The sequence below is a fragment of the Quercus robur genome, chromosome 9, assembly GCF_932294415.1.
Source record: "Quercus robur chromosome 9, dhQueRobu3.1, whole genome shotgun sequence".
Classification (NCBI taxonomy): Eukaryota; Viridiplantae; Streptophyta; class Magnoliopsida; order Fagales; family Fagaceae; genus Quercus; species Quercus robur.
Genome location: NC_065542.1, coordinates 8,031,764 through 8,050,142, shown reverse-complemented (window position 1 = coordinate 8,050,142; position 18,379 = coordinate 8,031,764). Strand labels below are relative to the sequence as shown.

Sequence of the window (18,379 nt, the reverse complement as noted above, 5' to 3'; positions counted from 1 at the left end):
ATGACACTTATATGATAAACAGTACTAGCCAAAACACTAAAAATGATTTTTTAAATTAAAAACAAAGATACTGTTAGTATTTTAGCTACTAAATGTTTGTTAAATATTTCTATTCATATATAGTGTACTGTGTATGTACTAGAACTAGAGCAATGTTTTGAAGGTAAAAGAACAAGGAGAGACGTGCTTCACATAGCACAACCAAATCAGCAGCAAGTTCTTAGTATATGCAGCTGTTCAATCATAATAGAAGAAGACTGTCAATGAATCTTCCCTCTCTCTCCTAATGGTCCAAACCCCACAAATGGCACCACATCAAACATTATATTCTACGCGTAGTAATAAATTACTTTATTACTCACAATAATTTATGTGCTACACTAACAGAAACTATATTATACTAACATGGAAAACGAATATATGAATAATAAACTCTAAGTAATGGAACAGATAGGAAAAGAATGAACATGGAGAAAGTTGAATACAGCGAGGCACGTATCTCTGGACCCATTTAAAGTATAGAAAGCAATGATATGGCAAAAGATAATTATGGAAACCAAAGCTCTATGAAATTTTATTGGAAATTTCTTGCACAGTTGCACCTTTTGTCTTTTGCCCACTTGCTTTCTTTCTTGTTGTTTCCTTTTCTTTTTTTTCTTTTTCTTTTCATTTTCTACAGCTACTTGATATTGGATTTCACATAATAAGTCCTTAATATACACGTAACTTTTATCCTATATTTTTCATTCTTTGAGGTTTTTCCCTTTATTTCTTTTGGATTTTGTTTTCTTTACCTCCTATATTTTCCAGCCTTTCTAAATAGCATGATTAGTATTTCTTGTTAAGGGTATCTTTCTTGTGGAATCTAAAGGGACGTGATGATGGAAGTCTTAGTATGTTTTTAACTAGAAAGAGAAGAAGAACAAGAAGCACCAGGAGTACATCATCAAGATCACATATTTGTAGAAAAAGTTTTCCTTGAATTAATTGTGATCATCTAGTGGTTTCTTTTCTTTCTGTCTTCTTATACCTTGTTGGCTTTGTTTTGGCTTCTGGGGTTTGGTTGTTATCAAAGTTCTCACTTGTTTTAGTGTCAGAAGTGGTTGTCTGAGCCCTTAGTATCTCTTGGTATTCATGTCTCAACAAAGGCAAAGTAAGATGGTTGGTGCAAACAATGTCTCACAGTTTGGTGACACAACCTACACCAAGATCTTTGTTGGAGGATTGGCTTGGGAGACTCAAAGGGATGGTGTGAAGCGTTATTTTGAGCAGTTTGGAGAGATTCTAGAGGCTGTTGTGATCATTGACAAAAATACAGGAAGATCAAAAGGCTACGGTTTTGTAAGCCAACCTTGTTTAATAGCCTTTATATATTATTACATATATATATATATATAAATATATATATATATAGCATGATTTTAAAATTTTCATGCTTGGATTTTAATCTCTGATTTGATTTTTTTTCTTTTCTTTTCTTATTTAGGTAACATTTAAGGATCCAGATTCAGCCATGAGAGCTTGTCAAAACCCCTATCCTGTAATTGACGGAAGAAGAACTAATTGTAACCTAGCAGCCTTTGGTGCACAAGCGAATTATCCAAACACTCCTCAACGAGGTTGGCAATTTTCTGGTTTTTATCAACAATTTGTTCTAAGTTCTGATGTTAATCTCAGTCTAAATCTATAGCCAGTTGGTTAATAACCGTATGTTTGATAATGTCAATAATCAGGGAAAGTTTCGTAATCTTGTATCTAAAAGTTTGACCTATATATATATATATATATGATATTATATTATGTACATATATATTCTATATAGTATTTATTTGTTATTATTATATCCCATAAAATTTGCAGGAATGGAGAAATTCAGGCCACCTTTGAGAACCATGGCACCAGCTCCTTTTCAAGGGACCTCCACATATTTCCACCAACACATCCCCCAATACTCATTTCCATATTCAGCATACGGGTAAACAGAATATTCAAGGAAAAGAAATTATAATCTAATTTACTATATGATAAGTAATGTTAGTCGTAATTCAAATTTTACTAGATAAGCCTTACAAATGTGTCATCAATAATTTAGATATTTATCTGTTATGTTGTTGAAGTGACACCAATCACATTCATTGTCGCATTAATTTGTAATCTTTTTATAGTAAAATTGATAAGAAGTTTTAAAATTTACCATACTCATTTTTAGCAACTTCTGAGTTCTGAATGTTTTCCCTTAAAAATTCAGGTATCCTGGTTACCCACAAGACATGTTAGCAATGGTTAGTTTTTCCTTCTTTTCTTTTCTCACCACCTTCTTCCACCCCCCTCCCCCCCCCCCCCCCCCCCTCAAAAAAAAATTACTGATAAGTTCGTGCTTGCTTGTATAGACATAGTCATTGCAAGTTTTAATTCAAAATCAGTGTGTGGGTGCAAATCATTACAATGTGTAGGGCAGGCAACAGTTTGCATCTTAGTTCTTATACACAAAACAACAAAGTTATCATATCAACTTTTGATGTAAAGACTGAATCATTGCAATGCACTTTAACGACTTCAATTTTGAATTTACTTGTGTTTGTGCAGAACTATTACAATGTATATGGTGGCCAACAACAGTTACCATCTTATTACGCCTATGTAGGATCTGGGTCTCCTGGAGTCTATAATTATTATCCATTCCAAGCTCAACATGGACACAGTACTAGTACTCCACTGCAGCACAGCCCCAAGAGGATCATACAACATCCTTACTTGCCTCAGCAGCGCCGTGCAATTGGGGGCCTACAATTTACTACTTCGGTTTCCCCATCATCAACCTCTACCACTGGTTGAGTCTCTAACCAATGCTTCAATTTATGATTGTATACAAAACAAGTACATCTTGTAAACCACTCTTATATATGAATGCAGAAAATTCAGGCACAGCAACAATTGCCACAGCTGGAGTGCCAGGAAGTGCCTCTGAACAGAATTCATCAGCATAAATTTGATGACAAATATTTCCATACATGAAAAGAGTAGAAGGGTCAATAGAAACAGCAGAAAGGATTACAAAGAGTCACAGATACCAGACAAAAGAAAGGAACAGGATTTCATTTTTCAATTCCAACATCAACATGCCTAAGAAGAAGTAACTAAGCATAGGGAGACACTAGGTAGTTCATTCATTGGACAGGTGATTGGGACCTTAGAGATTGCTCCACTAATCAAACTAGGCATATCCAATCGTTCATTATCCTCTCATTTTTTTATTAAACAGATATTTTCAATACCAAAGCCTTTAGCTTTCTTTTTCTTCTTGACTTGCAATTTACTACTATAGTTATCCATCTATGAATTGATTTTGATACACCATTTTTTTATCTGTCATTTTATATTGGTTCAGGAGACTGCTTTTATATAGTAATAAGCTGTCACTTTAATGGCATGCTCAGATTAGCTTCAGTATTTGCTTTTTTAATATTTTAACAGTTGCTTATGATAATAATTGTACGTTAAGAAGTTGGTTGAAGGCCAACAAAGGGTGTCTTTGTACCTCTTGTTCCTTAGAGCTCTCCATGTGCCAAAGTGTCTTTACAGTCACTTTCCTTTGACCTCATATTCTGCATCATCCAACTTTTTGGAAATTTCCTTTTGGGATTGGTATGTGTATCTCAATCCAAGGGGTTTCACTCTGTGTTTGTGGTCAATTAAATTTGGGTGAAAGCCTGCTGAAAATCTTTGGGGGCATATAAAAATGTGGTAAAGCAATCTCTATGGAAAATGATTCCAAACTTTTCCCATAAGTTGTAGCTAGCTGCCAATATTGGGAATCTTGGTGTAATATGTAGTCTTTGAAAGCATCTATAGTTTCCTCATAATTGTCAAAATAATAAAAAGGAACATCAACCCCCATTGAGGTAACACAAGAAAGCTCTTCTTAAAAGGCCAATCTTTTTTCATAGATATATATAGCTTGTCTAGGAAAAAAAGATTTCTATAAATGTTCACTCCCCATATCAGCTTTTTCTTGAGCTTAGCCTCACTGTTTTTTTGAAGTACAACTGTACTTTTACCTGTTTTCATCAAATAAACAAATCAATAGTATTTTTTAGATTCTAAAGTCTAAACCTACTTAGAAACTAGTAATTCTAGTTGCAACAGTCAGACAATAATATTCAAGAATCAAAAGAGTGAGTGAATGGAATCGACGTTAACTTGGGTGGTAAAAACTTAACTTTTGCTAAATAATAGTAGCCAGAGGAAAATCATAGGTGCTTTGTCAAGGAACTTGCCCAGCTGACTTCTGATTAACTACTAAAACTTTGCAGTTGACCAGCTATATTTTCAGAAAAAATTATTCCTCCCAATTAGTCAACTACTTCATGCCAGAAGAATAATATAAGATGAAAACAATCACATGCTTCTCTAAGGAGTAATATAGATATTTAAAAGTTGGAGACAGAAATTTTCATTTATTAAGTTTGCAAGTTGTAATTGAAGCAACATCACTTATATACCGTCTATAAAAAATAAATAAAAAACATTACTTATATACCAAGCACAATATCTCATATTAACTATTATGAAAAAAATTCTAATAAATTTATGAAACTAAATTTATTGTATTTGAGATCAATAATTTGCATCAAATTTAAAGTTATAGGCAAGACTAAATTACACTTTTAAGTTTAGAGTTGTTTTCATTTTGATCCCTTCTTAGTCTACCAATTCATAATTGATATAGTAGTTAAATGCCAACAAAATAACATCATATCTCTCTCTGTCTCTCTCTCTTAATGGCCTTTTTTTTTGCAGAACTTTTAATGGCTAAATTAGCTAGTTATGGATATAAACGAAAATACTGTTTTAAAAGACACCACCAATAAAATAATCTCAAACTTTAGAAGTGAAAAACATATTTTAGTCTAAAAACAATAAAAGACGCCACCAATAAAATACAAAAGAAATTACTATTCCCATACGACTGCCCTCTCTCTCTCTCTCAAAGTGGGGGTGCAAATACAACCATTATGAGTGTAGTAATAATAAGTTAATAACCAAAGTATTTGGTTCGCCACTAACGTAGGAAAAAGAAAAGAAAATTTTTAAAGATCTCTTATTTTCCCTTTGGCTAATAAATGAAAAAAAGGAAAAAGAAAAGAAAAGAAAGATGAAAAGACAAAATTCCCTTCACAAATCTCAAGTACCAAAATGCCCTCTCCCAAAAAAGTGAGCTCCTTTTTCCCCTTTATTTTTTCTTAGTTTCTCTACATATAAATTATATAATACCCAAATGACCAAAAAACATATAAACTATATAATTTTCTGTCATTCTCTCTCTCTTCTTTCTTTCCTTTTTTTTTGTAATACCTATATTTTCTCTCAATCCAAATACCAAAAGGAAACTTTGGCATCTAGATGATTCCTAAAAATCACCTCCACATTTGCCTTGTATTGACTGCCAAATCCACTCTCTTACTTGAAAGAACAAACCAAGTATGCATTGAATTGACTTCATGCAAATATGACCATGCCCTGCCCATTCTGAATAACACGCTTTACATGTCAAGCCAAAGGGACAAACTTAACCAGTCTAGTAATCTGTTATAGTTCCTTGAATTGAAAATCATGCTGACTGATCAAAACAAATTTGACTTCAGCATGTCGTACCAACTAAGATCAGTAATGTATTGAGAAAAGACTATAAACAAAGGAAGTTTGAAAGATAATAAACATAGACCCTCTTAGCAATTAGCAATTGGATTAGAATTTGGACATGCATAGTTTGGATACACTGCACAATAGTTTGGTACAAGCTTTCCTAACAAAAGATTTTCAGGAAGTTGGTGCTATTGGGAGCAAAGATAAGTAGTGGTGATGTTGCCTAAGGTAGCAGTGGCACAGTGTGATGGTGATTCAGTGGGGTGGCTAAAAAAGGTGGTCATGGTGCTACTAGTGGTAAGGGGTGATGGAGCTGCAGTACTGGTGATGATGGTGTGAATAGCGGTTTGGACTGTGACAGTCGTATAAACACATTCAAACCAATCGACTGGATGTTTTTGTAGAAGACAACGTAGGGCCAGCCAGCAAGTATTAAGGAAGAATAGAGCAAGGCAGGGACCTAAGTAAACTTCCACACCACCAAAAGAACACAATGAAAGATCATGAAGAACAGGATGTAAATAGTTTCTACCAAGAATTTCCAGTTAGAACATCCGACCAGCATTAGTTTTTTCTGGGAACATGCTTACAGAATTCATCACCTTGTGCAACATAAAGTTAAGCCATCAAGAGCCTCAAAATCCCATCCAACTCTACAAGCTAGACAAATAACCCATAACCCCTCTAGGTAACAAAGATACCCGATTGCAATGCAAAGAACAAAAGGATAGATATAAACTCCACAAGTCCCTTAAAAAGTAATTCTGTAACTATGTATATATGTAGATATAAACTATCAGCGGTAAATGAGTCCGGAAACATGGAAAGATGATTCAGTGCATCTGGGGGCGAGGAACACGAGGCCGCACAGGCGTCTTTGACGGGCTTACCCTGCATACACATGACATAAGAATAATTTCAGAAACTTCGGAAGAAGAAGCTGAAATGAGAAAAACATAAAGTCAGTTATTAAAAAAAGCAGTCTGCCAAACCAACCTTATTGGCAACGATCCCAAAACCACACCACTACAGTTAAGAGCTGCAATTGCACTTTCAGCCTGCAAGAGTTAAAAAACACAAAAAGAACAATTACTCTTATGCATAGGAATGATCCATATGAAAATCAGGCCAAAAGTAAGACAAGAGAAGACTTCTGGCACACTGAGTTGTAGCAAAACTGCAAAAACATCCAATATCAATCACTAATATAATCTACAAGTTCAATTCTTAGAAGCAAAATTTCAACATTTATAAGACAAAACGTAAAAATCTTTTGAGGTTCCACAGCCAAAGGAATGTTCACCATTTGCATATCAACTTATTTCACTAGGAAAACAAAAGCAAGGGGCCAGGCAAAGGTTAAATGGAAATAAAGAGGCCAGAAACTGGCTCGCAGCACAATGAAGGTGATGTATATGGTCTGATAACTCTTGAGAATACTCACAATCCATAAAACAACATCCTTTTGGAAAAGCCACAATTATTTTAATCATGACCAAATGTAGAAGACAGAAGATAGACTTTCGAGTCTCAAGGCATGGTAATGTGGAAAGGGGAATCAAGCAAAGATTGTGTTGGTAGCAACATAACAATTAAGGGCATTGAAGGAGAGGGAGGTGTGGGGGGGAGGGGGGAGACCATACACTTGAGAATGTCTCAATCAGATTCTAATTTGGATCACTTCAAGGACTCTTTTCACTCATAAGCCAAGTTAAAGATGGCAATGCTATATAAATAAATATTTATTAGTAAATAGCACACATCTAATGGATCTAGAACACTTGACCTTAAACTCCATTATTGAGGGAGTAGGAAATACCATATGAGCTAAAGCTGTTGGCTATACTATATTTAATAATGTCTCAAGAATATCCGTGTAGGGAATAGTTACAAGAGGCCACTTGTGACAATAGAAACCATGGGTAATTTTAAAGGAATCAGTAATCTAATATCATCTTTCAGTCTAGTTAAAACATTAAAAAAAAATTAAAAACAAAAAAGATTTTGATTATTGAGGGTAAAGTTGCCTACCAACCACCTAACCTAAACCCCGCAAAGGCAGTGGATACAAACTTTTATAACATAGTCAATTAGAAAAAAATTTCAAAAACTAGAGAAAAATAAAACATTGTCTGCAATTATATATATCCATTCAGAAATTAACTCATAGCCATGCTGATCCAAGTCAAACGACTCAAACCCATGGAGAGATGCTATAAACCCAATGTCTAGGACCGGGCAACAATTTAAACCAAGAAAACCCATATGCAGGGTATATTCAACAGGACAATCGAAAAGTTTTCCCTATGAGAGCAAAGAGTAACTCTATTCATCTCTTTTTAATAAGCAGGGAGGAATAAAAGCAAGTTTTGCCATGAAATTGCAGGGTGAATAAAGCACAAAGCATCCAAAGATTGTATACTGACAAACCTTTTTCTTCTTTCAAGCTTTTCAGAGTTCCATCCCATGAAAGGTGTAAAGATTTTTTTTTTTTTTAAATAAATAATTAAATAATAATAAATATATATATATATATATATATATTTTTTTTTTTTTTTTTTAATATGGAAACAGCTAGGCAAACAAGAAAAGAGCATCCACAAATTTTTTTCTCCCTCACTTGTTCCCAAGTAATATATCTATTGGGAAAGATGTTATAGAAAACAATAAAGCCAGTTAGTTACAACACATTGCAAAGATGAAAATGATGAACTAAGTGACTTAACAAATGAATGTTTTAGGAAGTTAATGGTGACACCAACCATAGAAAAATAAGTAAAACATAAGATAAGTGATTGCAGTAAATACAGCACTTTTGCTCCATGTGCATGCAAAGAAGTAGGCACAGCCCTGTTATCCCTGTTTACATCCTCTAATTAGCCCAACTATTATCACATGATTTATCACTACAGATTGTATACTTTTTAAGAGGTTCAAGTGCCAAACTCCTATTTTTGCCCAAAACTCCTACTTTTACACAAAGTAGATACCAAAGAGCTAGATGCCTCTACAGCTGCTCAGACCCCAAGACATCCAGCTACAATTAACTAAATCCCGATGCTCCTCAGCTGGGAAGCAAGGACCAGGATGCATTTGTTGAGCATGGTGCTTACTAACGGTAAGTTCCCACAACTCAGCTACCAGACAATAGGATGAATTCAAAGTCTTCCATTGGTGAAGAAAAGGCTCACTCTGCCAGGTGTATGCTGAAGAAACTTTAAAAGGGATAGGTCTGCTTGCTCTTCGGACTTGCAGAGAAGGAAAGAGCCTTTTCAGTGCCCTTGGTATGGCAATTTACAGATGCAAACTGCAATGACTCTGAAAAGCAATGGCATCTAGTCTATGGCTCAAGGGATCAGCAACTCCACAGGCCAACATACCATGCCATAAGCAATAGCTTTATCAATTCCACATTAGCAGCTCCACAGGCCTTTCATTACCTCTAGGACTGAAAATCTGCCACTGATAAGCCACATCCTACAACAAGCCTCTACTAATGCCATTTACATTCAAGAGATGCACTGTACCACATTCTAAAGGGGAACAGAAGTCAATTTCAAATCCCCTTTCCTATGGCAAATCACTGGATCTCCATTCCTCTCATTTATCCAAAGTTGTTCAAATTCCACCTAAAGTTACTTCCTACAGTAACAGTCCATAAGATCCTAGCAATGATTTCCCGCAACACCAACAAGCAGGGAGTTATCCAAAAAATGTGATGATGGAGTCAAGGCAAGCAATTAAGTGAGGTCTAGGAGCAGCAAGGATATGCAATGCGGTTGCTTTAGGGCCCGACCTCAGAACAAGTGTAATAAATGCAGAACTACCCAAATAATGTCTAGGGCCAAAAATACATTATGTTAAGGCTGTGATGATTGAAACAACATAAGATTACCAATGACTTATTGGGGAAAAAACGATATTACTGTGATTAAAGGTCAAGAACTGTTCGGTACCATCCCAACTATTGATGACTCATCTCATTTTCTTGTTACAACAGCATTGCTCAAAAAAAAAACAAACAAACGAACGAACAAACAAACAAACAAACAAACTTATAAATCATCTATTAAGTGCAACACTTCCAATTAAAAAAGTCAAGATTTGAAACCATGAGAGAGAATCAATCCTCTACCTTCTCTATCCCTCCCACCATCTCCAGATTTTTTTATTTTTTTTAATAGGTCCAATTGCCACTCAATTTGCCATTTTAGCATGGGAAAATGCCATTTTCTCCAATGACTTCCCATTAGCAGCATATCTTATTAGTGCAGACAGCAACTACAAGTGAAAAGCATGTATTCTTCTAGTCCAAAATAGTTAAAACATATTTTCTTGACTTCAGTATTTTCCAATGTCGAATCACTAATAACAATAACCATGCTGATTTCATAATCTTATGGTTCGAATCCAAAAAACTCCCATTCTCCATGCCTAATAGCTCAGCAACAAAACTTGTAGTGTAAAAAACTACCATTCGCAATTAACAGAGTCCAAAATTTGTCTTCCACCAACAAAGGAATTTTGGGTCTCCAAGATCAAACTGTCTAAAACCACCCTCAGCCTATTCGCCAACACCTTAGACAGCAACTTGTAAACACTGCCCACCAAACTAATAGGCTGAAAATCCTTAATATTGACAACATCAGATTTCTTAGGAAAAAGAGTGAGGAAAGAAGCATTAAGAGACCTTTCAAAAACTGAATACCTATGAAAATGCTTGAAAACAGCCATCACATCATCCTCCACCACCCTCCAACATTTATGAAAAAATGCCATGGTGAACCCGTCCGGGCCAGGGGCTTTATCCCCCTCCATCTCTGCCAGCGCCTGGGAGACTTCTTCTTTCGAGAACTCCCTCTCAAGAGACAACCTATCATCCTCCCCAATACTAGCAAAATCCAGCCCATCCACAGTTGGACGCCACATGTCCCTTTCTGCATAAAGTTCCTAATAAAATTGGACCACCTAAGGATCCTCCCAATCAGCAGGTGGGTTGGGGATTTCACTCTTAAAATGCTCTATCCTCAGTTATTTGCGTGTTCTAGTGACAAGGAAGCTTGTATTTCTGACTTGTTGGATCATCAGGAGAATGGGAGTAGTAGATGTTGGAATGTGAAATTTTATAGGAATTTTCATGAGAGGGAATTTGAGGCTGCCTTCTCTTTCCTAGAACTCATTCAGTCTCGGATCCCACAAGGTATTGGGTGGGATAGACCCCTTTGGTGTTTTAATAAGAATGGTAAGTTTGATACTCGGTCCTTCTCTCTTAAGATCAGGGGTACAGCTCCTTCTTACTTCCCATGGAAGGGGATTTGGAAAGTCAAGGTGCCTAAGAGGGTGGCTTTCTTCTTGTGGACCGCAGCACATGGCCGGATCCTTACCTTGGATAATCTCCGGGGCCTCCATTTGGTGAATAGGTGCTGTATGTGCTGCTGTTCTGCGGAATCTGTGGACCATCTTCTCATTCATTGTCCGGTAGCTTATGCTTTGTGGGTGCAAATGTTACAAGCTTTTGGGATTCAATGGGTCATGCCAGGTTCAGTGGTGAGTTTGGTGTCTTGTTGGAGTAATTGGTTGGGAAAATATGCTTCGGACATATGAAATATGGTTCCTGGTTGTTTGATGTGGGTTCTTTGGTTGGAAAGAAACCGGCGCTCTTTTGAGGTTCTAGAGAGAACGCTTGATCAGTTACAAGCGCTCAGCCGAAATACTCTCTTTGAATGGGGTAAGTGCTGGGGTTATTCAAACTGTTCTTCTGCTTTGGAGTTCTTTTCTACCCTTAATTGTGCCTCTTAAGTTGCTTCTCTTATTCTGTTTTCAGTTGTTTTTGTTTGCTGTTTTTTGTGTTCACCATCATGAACACCTGTAATGGCTGTTTGCGTTTTTATTGTTGAATAAAAGTCTTATTACTTATCAAAAAAAAAAAAAAAATCCGTCCATCCACAACTTAATAAGATGTGCTTTGTGGTGTTAATCTATATATTACTAAAAGTTGAAGCGTAGCATTTAATGTTGCTACGCTCACATTGAGTCATATCAACAACCATGTCATTTCCATCATCCATTCTAAATTTGTCCTACAATTTTAAATTAGTTTTTATCAATTTTAAAATACTGATAAATATAAAATATTTTCCAGCCCTATCTCCACCATAAAGCCCATTTCTTATAAATTTAATTCCACCATAAAGCCCAAACCCAAAGCCTTTTCAACCGAAACCCTTTTAAAACCATTTGTTTTCACGGTTTCAACTTTTTGATTTCCTTTTCTTTTGTTGCATGGTTTCAATTTCCTCTCCCCACATTTTAGTTCTTTCCCCTTCCCCACTTTTTGTTCTACGGTTTCACATTTAATTCGTGCCAGTCTATCTTCCTTCTAACGGCAGCCTCTCTGTCTTCCTTCCTTCCTTCCTATCTTCCTCTCCTCACAATACTATATAAATACTGACAAAAGTTGGATGATTCAGTTGAGGTATCTCTAAATCCCAATTTCTTTTGTGGTCCATTTTTTGCTTGTTACATTCTAAATTACATTCTAAAGATGGGAGCACATATGAAAAAAAATGATTATAATCCCATAAATCAGGTATAAAAAGTTTGAATAGGATTCTTACAATGCATAACAGATGCCTATTGTCGGGTCATCTACAATTTTGTGGGAACTACTAGAATATCCCCAGCCCCAACTTTTAAGACTATTGAAACAAAATTGTGCATCTATAATTCTATATAACATTAAAAAAAAAACTATAAAATTGTACCACACCATTTGGGCAAGTTGGTACCTCCCCAAGCACCAAATGCGTGGGGAACAGGGGGAGTGCACGGTTACAAACTGTAGGGACAACATATTTAGTATGTAAATATTTCTAACCATCTAAAAACCTATAAAATTGTATATCTATATGACCAAACAACATTTCCATAGGCCATCCACATATGGCCACATTTAACAAGCTCTTTTTTAAATTCAATATCATATCTTTGTCACATGAACTCATTCAAATAGAATCCTACATAAATCAACTAAAGAAACATATCCAGGGTAGTTAAAAATTAAATAGCTAAGGCTTTCTAATTTTAAGGAAACTCTTACTAAATGCAACAAAATTCTCTTAAGAGTGCATTGGTAAGCTTTTTTGGTAGCTTATTTAATTTATTTGCTCATATACAGCTATTAAAGCCTAACTTTTGCCAACTTTCCACAAATAAGCAAAAAGCTAATCTTAACACACATTTACTGGTGAAAATTAAAATTGTTTAACCATCTATATCAAAACTTCAAATGTTGAGCAATGAGATTGAGAACTCATAAAAGCCTATTTGGAACCATCGAAAAATTAGAAACTCCTTTCCCTTGCCACTTAAGTGTTACACATTTTTATGTCTCGTAGGCTTCAAATAAAAATTTGACCAAAATACATGGTTGGTCCCTAAAGTTTACCTATTGAACACTTAATAGTCCCTAAAGTTTCAAAAACGATGCTATTGGCCCTTTGTCTACTTCCATTAGTTTTCTTGTCTGTGTCTAACGGAGAAATGAGGTGGCATTTTTTAATGACATAACAGCTTGAGTAACTTGTTGGCTGGGGTAAGAGAATCAGCTCTAGTCTAAAAGTGTGCGTGTTTAATTTTTTAATAAAAAATTAGTTGTCATGTCATTAAAAAATACCACCTCATTGCTCCATTAGACATAGAAATAAGAAATCTAACAAAGTAGACAGACCAATAGCACTCATTTTTTAAACTTCAAAGACCAACAATGCATTTCAGCCTAAAAATTTTGAAGATTCACATTCCACAGTAGCATTGGCTGTTGCTTTTTGCAAAGACAAATGGATACACCCAAGACTTTTCTATATTTTTCTTCACAATACATACTAATTTCCATTGTGAAGAAAGTTGTGCATGCTTCTTTTGCAGTACTAGAAAGTTGTGCATACTGAATGAATATTCACAATGTATTTAAGGGTTCTCCAAACATGTAATATATAAAAAGCACTCTAACAAAGAGATGTGAATTCAAGTTACTAAAGGACTTTTTCCCCCCCCCCCAAAAAAAAAAAAAAAAACCAAAAAGTTCATGGATAAACTTTGGATCAGAAATGCTGCAAAATGTCAAGCTAGGACTGCTAACACAACTTCAAAAAATATGAGAGTATCATGTCTATTTGCTCTCAAACAGTTAGAATGCACACAAGTGCAAAATATTTGGCATACAAAGATCAAGAGCTTAGAGGCAATTACCACTGTGAACTCAACAAAAGCAATTCGAGTTGAATGATGATAGTCTCCCAGGAGCCTCAAGCGTTGAACCTATGCAAGGAAATAATGTCCAATAAGACATAGATAAGAGTTCAAGAACAAAAAACAGTTTTGAGGTTCATGACACAAGGAACTCTACAAACCTCTCCACAAAGTGACTCAAAGAAGAGTTTAACATCTGCTTGGGTGACCTGCATCGAACGAAGAAAGAAATAAGAAACATATGTTATTTGAGGCCAAGAAACAGGTGCATAATGGCCCTTAATTACATCAGAATTACAATAGATATTTCCAAAACTACCTTCTTGTCAATATTTGTACAATAAATAGTTCTTGAGCACATCTCCCGTTCATCCTCGGACTAACAATCATAATAACAGCAGGAAGCCACAAAACAGAAAAGAAATATATAATTAGAACTAGAAATGGTCGGTTTCTAAAACTGAGAATAATTCATCATCTGAAGAGAGGCACTACAACCAACATTATATGTAGTCTCACCCTTGGCAAAAATGTTGGGTTGACTGGTGAAATTGCTGTTTTAGAAGGCAGAACTCTTACTGGGTAGTATCCTAGCACAGTACCCGACAGACTCAATGCAGCCCTTGCACCCTCTGCAAGCACATTACAGTTAATCTGATATAACAAGACATATCCATGAATGTATAAGAAGTACAGAATGTTATAACAATAATACCTTCATCAGTAAACTCGATAAAGGCAAAACGGAGAATGGAGTTAGGATCACCACAAACACGACAATCAACAACCTTTGGCCAAGAAAGATAGAAGACAATCATAACCTTAATCCATCATTATATAATCAAAAAATGATACACATGATCAAAATGAAACACTTACTACCTGGCCGCAACCAAGAAAGAGAGCTGCAAGCTGTTCTTCAGTAACCTATATGAAAAACAAGAGAATCATATTTCAAAGATGAACAAAGCAAAACATAGATACAAATGAACATGAGGCCATATTTTAGACAATACAAAAGACAGTTATAAGTATATAACTCCTTACCTGTTGATCAATGTCAGAAACATAAACAGTTCTCCTAATCATTGCCTCTCTCTGTGCCGGAGTCATTCTACCATTCATCCTTCGCTTCCCCTGAATATAGCCATTCTTCCTCTACAGTAAATCAATGAAGCAAAACCATCAGCTAAAAGCAAAGTGCTACATAACCAAAGTATGATGATAAAAGAATTAACCAAGAACCATAACACACACTGCAAACAAACTTGTATCCTACTTGGTTCCTGAGAAAATGTCTAAAAGAAAAAAATATTTAATTTTTTACAGCTCTATGTGTTACACTAACACAACACCACACCCTCAAAATTCCACTGCCACATAATTGAGTTTTTTCATATTTCAGAAACCAAAACGTATGAAAATAAAAGACACATACTTTTGGTAAAATAATAGTCAAAACGTTATTATCACTACTTATCATCCATTTTCTCAGCAACCAAACAGCCTCTAAAAAAGACAGCAAAAACAAAAAAACATACCCTTCTACTCATGAGTCCGTTGGCATTGCCAAAATTAGTCAGAACAAAATTGTTAGCATATCCAAACCCACCAGCACCAAAGTATCCATGATTGTTAGCAAGAGAAGGAGGCACAAATTCCTCAGCCAAAGGATTCAACTTAGACAACAATTCCTCCAAATCCCTCATATCACTCATCTCCCTCTTAAAATTCTCGCTCTCATCCTCTCCATTCCTCACCACCAACCCATTAGCCATCTCATACCCACCATCAGAACCAACACCAGTAGACTTCACCAACCCCATCTGCTGGCTCTTGACCCCATTGGAGTCAAACCCATTTGCCATCTGACCCATCTGAGCCTTGTAATTCCCTGTGTCCACTGAAAAATTCGTTGCCGCTGGTTTTTCCTTCTGATCACTCTTGTTCTCCACAAAATCATTCCTGGGTTTTGATTTTTCAAGATCATTCTCCGCATTTGAGCCCTCCGATGATACTACAGTAGTAGTATTCTCAAAATTTTGACTAGCATTCTCCGCAACCGCCATGATCACCCCCCACACTTTGTATCAAAATCTGTTCTTTTTATCTTTTTCAGATTTCTCCGTAATATTTATGTATGTAACTGATCAGAGGACATAACCCAAAAAAAAAAAACGTCAAAGATACAATTTTTATCAAAAACCATCAGAATATATAGCTCATGAAAATAACACATACCTGGCTTATCTAAAGCATTTCCATTGAAATAAGACCAAACCCACCTCAGGATCGTTTAGCACAAAAAGATTAGAAACCCAGAAACCAAAAAAAAAAAAGAGTAAAATAAACAACAAAAAAATTATATTGTCTCTGTAGATTGATAAGAAAGTGGCTGAAATGAAACAGAGCACAACTTTTCTCCTTTTCTTTTTCTTCTTTATATATATTATATATACATATAAATCTTTGTTTTACTGAGGATGTTTCTACAGAGAGAGATGAAATGGGTGTTTCTTTATTATTCTTCGGATCGTCCGTTTGAGCTGCACTGCCTTTTTGGACCTTCTTTCTTTCACAATGTCCCAAAAATTGATGATGCATATAGGGGAGGAAGACCCATAATATAAAAATAATAAATAAAATAAAATTCCAATATTTATTTAGACAGATGCCCCAATTAACACACAGCATGTTTCATGTCATGCATGACATAGTGCATGCACCATAAATGAGCCACACGCTTGAATTGGTAACATAACTCAGATATTTGGTGCCTACTGTTGGATCAAGAGGTATATTCCATTAGTCAAATATTAGGTAAAAACAATTACTGTACTCTGTAATTGTATCAAAATTTTATCCATTTTTTTCGTTTTTTTTTAGAAAGTCAATGGTTGTTTCTCCGCAAAAAAAATTAAAAAATAGTAAATTAATGCTTATAACAATGGAACAGAGAAATTTAAACAATAGATTTTTTTTTTTATAACAATTGTTGCTTATTTAATTTTACTATTTATCATCAAATTAAGACACTAATCTATTTTTTATGTAAGAGAAAATTGAACATTAGATCTATTATTCAACTATCAAAGATTTTACCAATTAATTTAACTAAAACACATCATTAGATTTTTTATTGATAACACTATGAGGTGTCATCTCAATTACAATGTTTTTGAATTATCTAAGTTTTATCTTATATTTAAGTTTTACCCTATTTCATTGTCCCCATTGAATGGTAGTCATTTTATTAAAGTTGTTTTTTCATTTTTTAAAGATGTTTTTATTGATAACACTATGAGGTGTCATCTCAATTACAAGGTTTTTGAAGTATATAAGGGTACGTTTGGTACACTGAATGTAAATTACATTAGGAATAGTAATCTTTATTACTGGGAATAGAAGACATTGTAATAGAATAACTATTACTATTCATAAGTTTGGTTATTACATATGGAAAGCTTGTAAAATATGATATATATATATAAGGAAATTTTATATTTTTTGAAATATATTAATTTTAAAACCTATTATATATACTAAGGAATAGCTACTACATCCATTTTAAAGGGGAATAGCTATTCTTCAATTTAAAGAATAGTCATTCCAATGTAATAACTAATCCACGTAATAAAGATGCAACAAAATGACCGAATTGCTATTACACATGAATAACTATTCCATTACAAAAACTATTATAGCATACCAAACATACCCTAAGTTTTATCTTATATTCTTTTCCAAAAAAAGTTTTATCTTATATTTAAGTTTTACCTTATTTATGAGTTTCAGTTAACTCAATTGATAAAGTATTTAATGGTTGAATAAAAGATCGTAGAAACTCTCTCAAAAAAAAAATTACCCTATTTCATTGACCCCACTTAATAAATGATAGTTATTTTATTAAAGTTTTCTTCTTCTTTTTTTAAGTAAAAAAATGCTTTTGGAGAGCCAATTAAAATGCTTTCCAAATAATTTCAATAGTTGGAAATGAGGCACTACTTTTTCTTGAGTATCGAAATGTAGTTGATTTAAGCAATTTTATTTTTCTTCTCAACAAAAAAAAAAAAAAAAATGTAAATTTATTTGATATGCCAAATTGCTCTTATAGATTAGTGCTTCAAATTTTTTATGCTATTATTACCTTTACAATTTTTTATGACATTTATTACCCTTACTTGCATGTTATCATGAGGAAACACTCTCAAAGGTGAAATAAAGTACAAAAATCCCCCAAGAGAAGAAAAAAGTTCCATGAAAAATTTTAAAAAATATTTTATAAATTATTGTCTTCAAAACATCCGTTAATTTTTTTCATAAAACAATATTTCTCTATAAAAGCAATCTAAATCATGGTCAAAACCTCTGTTTTTTTTATAGAAGAATCATGGTGAAAACTATTTTGCTAGAGTAAGTAGTACAACATCGTGCACATATATGATTACGGGCCTAAACTAATTGAAATCATTATAGAATATAA

At 34.5% G+C, this 18,379-nt stretch overlaps 2 protein-coding genes across 3 annotated transcripts; one reads left to right on the top strand and one right to left on the bottom strand.

The window, feature by feature from the left end:
• The first annotated feature begins 593 nt into the window (after window positions 1-593).
• Window positions 594-3,297, top strand: LOC126699495 (uncharacterized). The gene is made up of 6 exons (XM_050397349.1): window positions 594-1,341; window positions 1,487-1,619; window positions 1,861-1,975; window positions 2,249-2,282; window positions 2,587-2,830; window positions 2,914-3,297. The coding sequence occupies exons 1-6, from the start codon at window positions 1,135-1,137 to the stop codon at window positions 2,985-2,987; spliced, it is 807 nt and encodes a 268-aa protein (XP_050253306.1). The 5' UTR covers window positions 594-1,134; the 3' UTR covers window positions 2,988-3,297.
• A 2,848-nt stretch (window positions 3,298-6,145) lies between these two features.
• LOC126699494 (polyadenylate-binding protein-interacting protein 12-like) lies at window positions 6,146-16,488 on the bottom strand. Of its 2 annotated transcripts, none has more exons than XM_050397347.1 (11): window positions 16,138-16,488; window positions 15,438-16,042; window positions 14,944-15,054; window positions 14,776-14,823; window positions 14,612-14,684; window positions 14,416-14,528; window positions 14,216-14,275; window positions 14,058-14,105; window positions 13,897-13,965; window positions 6,643-6,704; window positions 6,146-6,537 (listed from the first exon to the last, which is right to left on the bottom strand). In XM_050397347.1, exons 2-11 carry the CDS (start codon window positions 15,963-15,965, stop codon window positions 6,480-6,482), a joined length of 1,170 nt encoding a protein of 389 aa, XP_050253304.1. In that variant the 5' UTR covers window positions 15,966-16,042; window positions 16,138-16,488; the 3' UTR covers window positions 6,146-6,479. The 2 variants fall into 2 exon arrangements, with proteins under 2 accessions (XP_050253304.1, XP_050253305.1); XM_050397348.1 differs by having other exon boundaries at window positions 14,779-14,823.
• Between the last annotated feature and the right edge of the window lie 1,891 nt (window positions 16,489-18,379).